The sequence below is a fragment of the Protomyctophum bolini genome (assembly GCF_963924005.1).
Source record: "Protomyctophum bolini genome assembly, chromosome: 8".
Lineage (NCBI taxonomy): Eukaryota > Metazoa > Chordata > Actinopteri > Myctophiformes > Myctophidae > Protomyctophum > Protomyctophum bolini.
In genome coordinates, this window is record NC_137869.1 from 10,343,038 (window position 1) to 10,353,999 (window position 10,962).

Here is a 10,962-nt window from a genome sequence, read left to right on the forward strand (position 1 = left end):
GAGGGAAGTTTCCTTTATTAACCAAAGCAGTACCTTTCTGAATCTTCTGTCAGCCCGAGTGATCTACACAGATTATGCTGTTACGCATGTGCATCGATATCAAGGATGTTTATAGTGCACTGCACATTGTGTCCTTGTGTAAACAACCCCGACAGTAACATACTATTTCATTACCACAGGGGCTCCAGAGGGTGGTGTCAGAGAGCTGTTGATTGACCTTTTTTCTTTTGTCTTATTCAGTGGGTCAGATTTATCGCTTTAGTTCCGTCCCCAATCATTGGGCTGTGGACAGTGGCTACCAAATGGAAGAGACACATTTTACCACCACTACAGAATGTCTTGGGTATTTAAGATTGATCACATACGCCTTTATGAACAGCACCAAGAAATGTTGCACAGCACTGCATAACACCATTGCAGGGGTTTAGCAGTCAAGGTGAAAAGATTGAAACATTAACTATGCATCTTCATGCCATCACCTCTAGCAAGGAGCTTTGCAATAACATTACGAGTAGTAATCTAGTTTAGACCCGTGCAATTTGCACAGTCAGTCGCTCACGCTGCATTATCCCGAACTGAACTCTATGCACCATGCCCCTGTTGTCAACACACAGCAGTACTTCTACCTGGCACCTTTCATTTCCACAGTCACTGTAAGCTTTGTATTCTCTCTTCAATATAGACTGGATCTAATTTATATACATCACCTGTGTCTCTTGTCTAATATGAGGAAACTATTAGACAGGCAGTTCCAGAAGAGTTTCTCCATGTTTAGACTATTACTCACAGATGGCATACTGTAAGTTCCCTCACCTATCGCTGTGAGTAGGCTACTCAAAATATGGACAGGAGTGGATCATAACGATGATCAACTAGGGTTTTACAGAGTACTTATTCTTTCATTATGTACTGTGTGTATTAATAGCAGTACAACCTAACAATAAAAGTAAAACTATGCCATTATGTTGGTTAAACAAAAAAAGATTGGTAAAAACAATGTACTTCCACAGATTGACAAAAATAACTTGTAAAATGCAATAAGGAATAAGTCATGTGGGAGCATTTTTACTGTCATACTGTGTCCTTTCATGTTAAGAAGGCTCTTTTGCTCATTTGTAAACCATAACTCATTCATGTAAAATGACTAGGGCAAGGCTATGTCTTCATGTTAGAATATCATTCTCATAGGCGGGTTATTGTTAAGAGGGACGTTCCACTGTAAAACATTATGCTCATTTAGTAGTTCTTGAGGCTTTCATGCAGATGGCTTGTTGGCTTAGTAAAGCAGAAAGCATATTCGTCCATTTTTTAACACATTTGGATTTCAGGGAATGGGCGATTCTTTGAGGCAATCCACTCCATATACAGTAGGCCTACATTATTTTCTGAAACTATAGTGGAACGGGTGCTTGTTCCTTTCAAAACTGGATCGTTGAACTTAGCAACAAATCTGCCCGATTGTACAGATAATTAGAGTAGGTGAATGTTCATCAAAGCAGGTGTCAGTTGAGGTAAATTAATGTCTAACCCTCCCCCAAGAAAATCATAAACCTGTGGGAAGTCTGTCATCCAAATCACAATGCATCTATCAAAAGTTTCAAAACCCATCTATCAACTCTCCCCTGTGCACCACACCAGTGGTTCTCAAATCTTTACATTGTCACGGTCACGGACCCCCATCCGGTATATTACTTTTTGTTCAAGACTTTTGGAAAATAGCATATAGAATCTATAGATACAAGCTCACGCCGCTTGTGAGCTTGTAGATATGCTATTTTCTTTTAAATAACCAATGTATATAGGCTTAAAGTGGTTAAACTTTAGCTGGGTATCCCTGGAGGTCCCCAAACCCCACTTTGAGAACCACTGACTCTACCTAAACAGTTAGCCTAAGATTTAGACTCTCGTTGATGTATTTTATAAATTGATTACGAGAGTCTAAGGCTTAATTTCCCTGAGGGAGAAGGACGGACAACAGCTGAGACCTTAGGGCTCCGAACATGTACAAATGCAAAATATAAGGTGCTTACCCTGATGCCCCAAATGTTAGAGACGGTGCTTGTGAAATGTATTAGACTAATACATTGCACAAGCAACCCATAGGCCTCTAACAATTGGGGCATCAGGGTACACCTTATAAGGATAACTTTGGTTCAGCTGTTTCTAGGGATTGGCAGTCTCTCTATAGAGATGTAGGCTATGTGCATAAACTTATCAATGCCATTGTTTATCCAAGGACAACTTTGTCATAAGTTAGCCTGGGATCCACACTGCGTAGCGAATCAGGGTGGATTCCAGGCTAGTCATAAGTACTACTGTACTGTGGAATCAATGAAGGACTAGTGATAGGTAATGTTATCAAATGAGGATATTATTTATTTTTCATCTTAATAGATCTGTGGGTAAGACTCCCCATCTTAACCTCAAAACAAAAAAATAAGACATCTAATGAAAGCCTCACTTACTGAAAGTCCATCATATGCTCTTCCAATGTACCACTGTACAAAAAAACAAAAAAAACTTTAAAGAAAAAATATTCTGGGAAATGGGATTATTTATTTATTTTAATTTATTTTGTCATATTTTTGTAAGACCTGAAAAATAGATAATAAAACAATTTGAAATGCAAGTCGTGTTGTCTACCTACTAATTGTATTAAAGAAATTACCTATATAAAACATTCTACAAAAATGAAGGTTTTTTGTTTAATGCTTTTATAAATGTCATTGTGGGGTTCAAATAGCTTCCAGATGACAACCCACAAAATGGACCCCAAAATGATTAGTAAAGTCTAGATGTAGCCCAAATTATTGGGTCTCTGATGCACATAATTTTTGGGGATTTACTGAATCATACATCCTAACCATTCCATACATTAAAATATCACATGAACACAGCTGAGCTGAAATCCAGTTTTATTTGAACAAAGCTAAAAAGAACATGGTTGGCCAAATACACACAAGATGGGGCAAGGCTTGGGGTGTTGCAGAACAGTCTATTCAAGCAGAAGCATACCATGTATTTACGCTTCCAAGCTAGACAGGTTACATATACTGTAGTTATGAAGGAAGAACACTCGACACACAGTCAACCCACATTGCAGCATCTACAGTTAAAACAAAAAAGAGAAAGAGGCCTTGCTGGGCAGTGTTCACGACATTAAAAAAAAAATCTATATTCAGTGTTGTTCAGTACACCAATACAACCTGAATGTCAAGAACAAGGCAGGATGGCAATAGCACTTTGCAGTGCATGCTTATTTTGTGCATTCAATGGCAGATCATAGAATATGCTTTAGCCACATAGAACCCTATCGTCCCTATTCTGGGTGCAAACATTTGTGGGAAAATAGCATGATCTACAAGCTCACGACATTGCAACACATAGTGAACTTGTAGATCGGCTACCATCAGTGAAGATATTTGGTGGACTGGGGGAAAAGGTGCGGACCTAGTACAGAGCCACAGGGGACCCCGGTCAAATAAGTACGTAGAGTTAAATGGTTAAAGTCCCCCAGCTCCTTCGAAGCAGGGTTCTCAATAATACTCTTCCAGGACCATCATCACCAGGAGCGTACAACCAAGAAAGATATCCCAGACCAGAGGCAAGCAAGGCCCAAAGTGACCAAGCCACAAACAATGATGAACTATAGGTACCGCAATTCAATAAGTCATACTGTAGAATAGACAACCCCCACCCCTGATGTCACTTAAGCATTCCTGAAAACAACATGCAAGGCAGGATAACATCCACTGGACATGAGTGCTCTTCTCTTTTACTTTAAGTAATTGCCTACAATATCCTGTACATGTTATTTTACAAAAAAAAAAGATGTTATTTCACTGGATGAACTGGCACTGGCTACTATTTACACACATATTTCTTTCCTAGCCTTGTCTACTTGTGCAGATAAATTCAATGAGTTGGCAATGGAACATTTACAACAACTCAGAGAGCACTAAGCACTTTTACAATACTTCCTCCTTTGTCCCATCAAGAGAAAGTTGGTGGGCCCACTTGTCATATAACATTTGAAAGCCTGGTGGCAGTGTTGGATGTAAAATATTTCTTAAAACCTCCATCCCAAAACAGAATGGAGGTATGTATTTTGACCTTTAACTCAAATGAAGGGGGAAATCGTGGAAGAGTTTCTCCTATATGTTGTGCTGTTCTTCACAGTGCATCCTTGGGTCCATTGAAGCAAACAGTGTGGAGATATGTTGCGACCCCCCCCCCCCCCCCTCCCCCCGTGTGGTTGCAGGGTGGACAGTTAAACCGAGACGGTTAAGCACTGTGGCAAGCAGGAAGCACATTGCCAAACAGGACAAAACAATAAACATTATAATAAAAAATAGTAACAAAAATGTTTTCTTCCCATACATCAGGACAGACACCCAACAGTAGCTTGTTTTTTTTCCTTTTTACATAAAGCTACACTAGTTACATGCCAGTATGTAACTGTTTTTTAGAGTAGTGTAGTGTCTGGCTCTCATCTGTCAAGTGTCTGATGCTTGATGTGCTCTGACACTCAATCATGCAAGTAATACATACATACTGTACATACTCAGACCTTAGCATGTGCACAATCGTACACAATACATACACATTGAGGGTATGGTCAAACTAAATGAGGGCAACACCACAATACAAAGTTCTCAGTAATATCGGCTTCAGTTTATAGTAGATTTTTCTGACATGATGTTTCTTATATACCAAGATGAATAATAATGGGTTCTAGAGGCCTTTGAGGGGAAAATGCTGTTAAAGGGAAATTTGCAAATTATGCAATACATACAGTACATGACATACTTAATATAAGGGGGACTTTAAGTTATATGAACTTTGTGCCAATACAATTAAATCACAGATTAAATTGGGGTGCCTTAGTGGCTCACCACATAAATAACGCGCAGCACGCAGCTGGCCTGGCATTGAATCCGCCAGAGACACCTGCACTCTCACCGTTTCTAGCTGAAATGCTAAATAAGAGACTGATTAAACACTCAATCGCCTTGAAAATGTTACCGTCTGTAATGGGAAAGTGTGTTAAACCAAACACATTTATTCTAGCAATAGTAAGGCGTTAATGTCAGGGTGGATTGGTAGAGAACCACCATAAACCTTCATCGTGTTGACTTACATTGACCATACCCTGTCACTCACACACACACACACACACACACACACACACACACACACAACTATGAATCCTCATTCATCTCTTGGCTATCTGTCCTGGCAATCTTCCTTGGAGGTGCCGGGCTATCCCCCTCTCCCTGCTCCTGTTCCCTCTTCTTTGCTGCATTCTGTTGTGAACAGTGAATAAAATCAGACATTATCCGATTGACCATTATACAGTGGACCACAGGGTAAGGTTCAATTAAAGGGATATAAATGATGTGGATAATGTACAGCTCTGGAGAGAGATAGGATGAGGATATAACAGCTGGATGTGTCCGTGGCTGACAAGCGAGTGCGAGTGAGTGTGTTTTAAGGAAGGGTAACTCCTTAATTCTATTTGATGGAATCAACGCAGTTTGCGTCTGGTCGGAACACGAAGGGAGCGTAAAGCCAAATTCCAATAACGCAACTTTCACACTCACTCGCTACCCTCGCATCCTCCACTCGCTCCTTAGCTCCACCCCCAGTAAGGAGGAGAGGATTCGATGCAAGGACAGAGTGGTGGAGTGGATTTGCCTCAAGGAATGTACTACGTTGTCATTTCGGTGACGGCACATTCGGCGACCACTTATGACGTGTATCAATTCAATTCAAAGGGCTTTATTGGCATGGGAAAACATACGTTTACATTGCCAAAGCAAAAGTGGTGGAACAATACAGTTTCACACAGAGTCAGACAGCTGGATCACTGGAACCGTACAGTCTACACAGAATAGACAATTCATCATTTTGTGCATGTAACCGAGGCCAATGTGTATGGTAACATGTGCAAGGCAATTTAGGAATAAGCGCCAGGATGCGCAAACTTATATTATGATTGTGAAGGCATCCCTGACCTGCCTGCCGCAGGCTGCATTCTTTTTTGCCAGTATATAAAAAAACAATTACTGAATATTTTTTGTCACCACCTGGTGGAGATACTGTATATTGAACAACATAAGTCCAACATTAAAGGTTGTCTCAATTTGATTTCTGATCTGTATACTAAATCCACAGACCAGAAGTTGAACACATCTTTACATGGACACAGTTACCACCCAACCCAAAAGTTGATACATTTTAGTATCATTCTCATAACATATTAAATTTACACATTCCTGTGTAGGAAGAGCAATTAAGCCACGTCTATTTGTCCAATTTTAACCGATTTCTCTGCTGCCTAATAGAAGGCATTGTTGTAGTCGCCATCGCGGTTTGTGGTCCGGATAGAGAAACGGTCATGTGCAACGTACGTGCATGTGCTATATTGTGTGTGTAGATATTGTTTTAGAGAAGGCAGGTTCTAAAGTGGATGGCTCATTTAAACTACTCACAACACGGCCAAATATAGGCCTGAAAAGTTAAATTAGTTAAATTAGAGCTATTGCACGGTACATAAAAAGCTCCTTTCTCAGGCTCACCTTTTTGTCCCACTGCTGATGAAGGTAGCGAAGGAGAATGTTGGTTTTCTCTGTTACAATAACTGAAGGAAATAAATAACCAAGAACAAGTGTCACCATTTTGAACAAATTATGATTTTATCAAATCATTTCATATCATGAAAATAATATTTCCAAAATATCAGGCAAAATATTGCCTTACCATTGTTTTTATTTCTCAAGCTTTACTGCCTAATTAAGACTTTGAAGCTGAGCCAATTGTGCCCAACAGTACATTAGAGCATATAGGAAAATGGTTTTGGTACTTACTCTGTTCTGATGGGTATTCACGAGTTGGAAGATACACAGAGGGCCTCCTGTTCTGTAAATAAGGATTTAAACAAGTTGCCAATATGATAAAATCACATTCATCGATTCATCAAATGTTTTATATTCTTGGGATAAAAGAAAAATGTTGCTGTTAACATGTATGCCATTTATTATTGCTTTTGAATAGATGATCTAGCTCAGAGCTTTGCTGGGATTTTTTATTATTATTTTCATAAACTGATACTTGGTATGGTAGCCAGTTTGTACTCACTCAACACTCATTGTTAACATTTACTGGGTAAATTATCTGCTGGTCACTACCAGTACCATCCATAGAGTATATATGAATAGAGAAGGCACCCAGAGGAAACCCTGAGGCGAAATGGACATAGTGGCTGAATTAAGGTATTGCAGCCTGGCCCCAAACACATGAACGCGCTGGTCCGTTGACTATCATTGTGCACGTTCACGACGGCAGCACGCTCGTTCGCGTTCGTGCGCGTTCAACGGCAGCACGTTCATGTGTTTGGGGCCAATCCATCCCAGAATTCTCTCTGTTCCTACCCGGAAGGAGGAGTGAAATCGCCTCATGCGCTTTTGAGAAACTTAATGCAAGTGGATGGAAGGAGAACTCGGGTGCCCTCTCTATTCATATATACTCTAAGCTACCATCATTGCAAGTCTTTAGTTCATTCTTGCACTTCCCATGAGCTCTTAATTGATCCCTTTGAACTTCAAAGTGGTTGTGTGTGTCAAATGTGTTCTGTGTTCGTTAGTGCATTGCAAAGATGGCAGTCACTTTGGTAGTTGTCAGAGAGTGGAGGCTGGAGTGAGACAGATCTGAGAGTATGCGTTTGAAGTTCAAAGGGATCAATTTAGGAGCTCCTGCCTCCCACTTTCAATAGAACATAGATTTAGAAAAGGTTTTAGGCAGGGGTGAAATTCATTGGAGGGGTGTTTTGAAACTTTTGCCAGTCAATAACAGAGGGTATGCGTGTGACATCACCATAATCATGCCTGGAAGTTATGCGGCACTTTCTGGCCTTGACAGTCCATACATCCAAACAGAAAAGTCCTATCTGATTGCACTAAACGTTAAACAACCTTAAACTCACTTTTCTATTTTGCCATTCACTTTATGCATCTATCTATTATATAAAATTTCACTTTTGTTTTTATTGAAAAGGTTACACAGTATAGCTTTAAGAATCAACTTTAGCAAGTCTGTAACTCATATCAAGGCAAGAGTGACATAATGTAAGCTACTCACGGATGCTTTACAAACAGAGTCTGCATGGAACCGGCTGAAATTGCTCTTGTTGTAAACAGGGAGCCCTTTCAAGAAATCTGCCTGTGGGAATAAGACAAGTTATGATATGAGGAGGCCCAGTTGTTCGTCTTGTTGTGTAATCTTACTATACTATATGCCTTTCCCTTCCATCGCATCTGATCTATTATGAAGTATATAAATGTCGACCTACAATCATTGTCAATGTCCACTCATTTCTGATGCCAACCACTTATTACTACTGTAAGCCACGGGCTGGTCATTCATTCAATTGTGAAAATGGAACTGTAGCTTCAGCTTCAAGTTCAACTGTGAAATCCTTCTGTCTCAACGATCAATGAAAATTGTTACGATTTGTATTGGTTGGCCATGGACAGTCTGATCATCATCATGCATCAGGGAGACATGATCATGATGATGATAATCAGGGTGGGGAGCCCCGATGAGTTGACTGGGGACAATGGTCATTGAATCCACGCTGGGCGTTCCAGGATCACGGCAAGCCATCCTAACGAACAGGCCTATCGTTGCCACCCCCCCTCGAGCACCCTTCAACCTTGACTACAGATATCTATTCTGCAGGAATCTCTGAGGCTACACATCCAATCCTCAACTGAGAGCAGTCCATCAAACCCTGCGCCTGCTGCCGGTCTGGCCTGGGCGAATGCCAACCAAGAGGCAGATGTAGCTAAAGTATCAAAAGTTGTCTTCTGAGCTATATTTTGCAGCGAATAACATGTTTGAATGCACTGGGTAGTTTACCTTTTCCATGATAACGGCAGTAATATCCAGTGTCGACACGCCGACTTGTGGAGCTCAGCTGCCTGGCTCGCTGTGTACTCGGTCGTGACGGCAGGCAAGGCAGTCTGTAACGTTGTGTTAGCCACCCTAGCTTCAACTAGCTAGCCGACACACAATCTTCTCAGTTCCCCGCGGGAAAATACAATGTAAATGACACCCCTTCACGTGGAAATTGTTGTCGTCATTCTACACACGAGTGGTCGTGGAAAAGCGGTTATAATATTGGCATAAAACGTGAACACGTTTGTGTTTAAATGAGTTTAGCCTGCTAGTTACAATAAACAAGACTTCTGCTAGCATTATGGCTGGGAGGAGGTGACGTTTACTGAAGCCACGCCCCCTATAGCGCCCATTGGATTTCAGGCATTTTCACGTGTTAATATCTTGACTAGATATCCAATCAAAGATAAAGGGGGGCATAGTGCATAATTAGTTTGAAGCACTTGTTTAGACATTGGCGAGGCCCACACACACATACACCACCACCCATGCCACGGTGCCACCCGAACGGTATTAAAGGTTTATCATCCTCATTGTTTGTTTTCACACTTTCCTTGACCCCTTCCACAATGGTGTATACCAGGGGTGCCCACAATGTAGATCATAAAGGCTGTGCAGGTATAGTCACATGACATGCCCCTAAAAACAATCTGCATCTGCGACTGCCACTTGAATTAAGGTGACTTGATTGATATCCAAAGGGCCCTGTCAGCTCAAACCCACAATGCAATACTTCCAGAGTGTTGCGTAAAATACAGTAGCATTATAAAGTTATAGGCCTACAGAAAGAACCCCGACCAATTCCATTTTCACCCTTTAGCACCACTATTTCAAAGCCCCCTTTTTTTTTTTTTTTTTTTTTTTTACCATTTTCAGCAAAGGGATAACAATTTTTGGGTAGGTAGATCTTGTTGAAGATGGTCATTTTTAAAGTAGCTCTCAAGTCAAAAAAGTGGATAAAAGCTTGGATACCGTAAACTCTTTTAAACTTTTTTCATGGTTACAAAATGTTACAGCAGCTGCAATAGCATAGTCGTATGCTACAACATAGATATATAATGTAGAAATATAAAACATACAATTCCATCACAGTGATGGAATTGTATGTTCAATCTGATTTGCAGTGACAGCACAGTGTGGTGCAATTAAGTTCTGTGCGTGCATTTCTCACACGCGCACGGACGCATGCACATGACACACACACACACACACACACACACGATACAGTTTCAGCTAGTGGAGCGCGATGCGTAGGTTACAGCGTGCATTTGTGGGATTAAAGAAAATAGACTAGTCTACACGTGCGGAACACTGTGAATGGAGACTTTACGCGTGCCGTCCAGACGCTGCAACATTTTACAGATACCGGTATGCTACAAGCTGTTGCTGTAGGCTACCTGTAGCCCGTAGGGCTACTTTAAAAGTGCTGAACGACCCGATGCCTCATGTTGAGGATCCAGATACAATTAGATTATTGGATTGACTGCATGTCTGCAACAGATTAGCAGGACAGCTCGCCTGCTTGACCGATGCTTTATTATAAGAAAACACTCGTGTAATCTCACAGGGATTCTTGAAATATTAAGGTAAGGATTGTCACATTGGCATATTATTATAGCTACTTTACGGGGCAATAAGGCCTGGTATGTTTATGTGGTATAGGCTCTTGCACATGGAGTCATTCGACAAGAATCGACATTAAGAAACTCTTAAATTAAATGTAATTTACTAGGCTACAGATTGACAAAAGGGTAAACATTCTAGTAGCCTGCGCCAGACCACTCTTGTATACTCAGCTTTTTTTACTCCCCTATTCAGCCTAAAGCGCGCACGCTTTGTGTTGTCTGCGGGAACTATGGGCTTTACCTCGCCTAAACACTGACAGATAGGCCTATAAACAACTAGAAATGTCACAAATAATTCAAAACTAACTATATGATCACAAAACAAAATGTGCAAAAGTGCACATGCAGTTAGAATGATCATTAATAACCCCTCAGAAAT

At 40.8% G+C, this 10,962-nt stretch overlaps 1 protein-coding gene across 1 annotated transcript; it reads right to left on the reverse strand.

Annotated features, from left to right (window-relative positions):
• Window positions 1-1,928: 1,928 nt before the first annotated feature.
• dda1 (DET1 and DDB1 associated 1) lies at window positions 1,929-9,256 on the reverse strand. The gene is made up of 5 exons (XM_080770833.1): window positions 8,920-9,256; window positions 8,140-8,220; window positions 6,870-6,921; window positions 6,582-6,643; window positions 1,929-5,306 (listed from the first exon to the last, which is right to left on the reverse strand). Exons 1-5 carry the CDS (start codon window positions 8,926-8,928, stop codon window positions 5,202-5,204), a joined length of 309 nt encoding a protein of 102 aa, XP_080626959.1. The 5' UTR covers window positions 8,929-9,256; the 3' UTR covers window positions 1,929-5,201.
• Window positions 9,257-10,962: the final 1,706 nt, after the last annotated feature.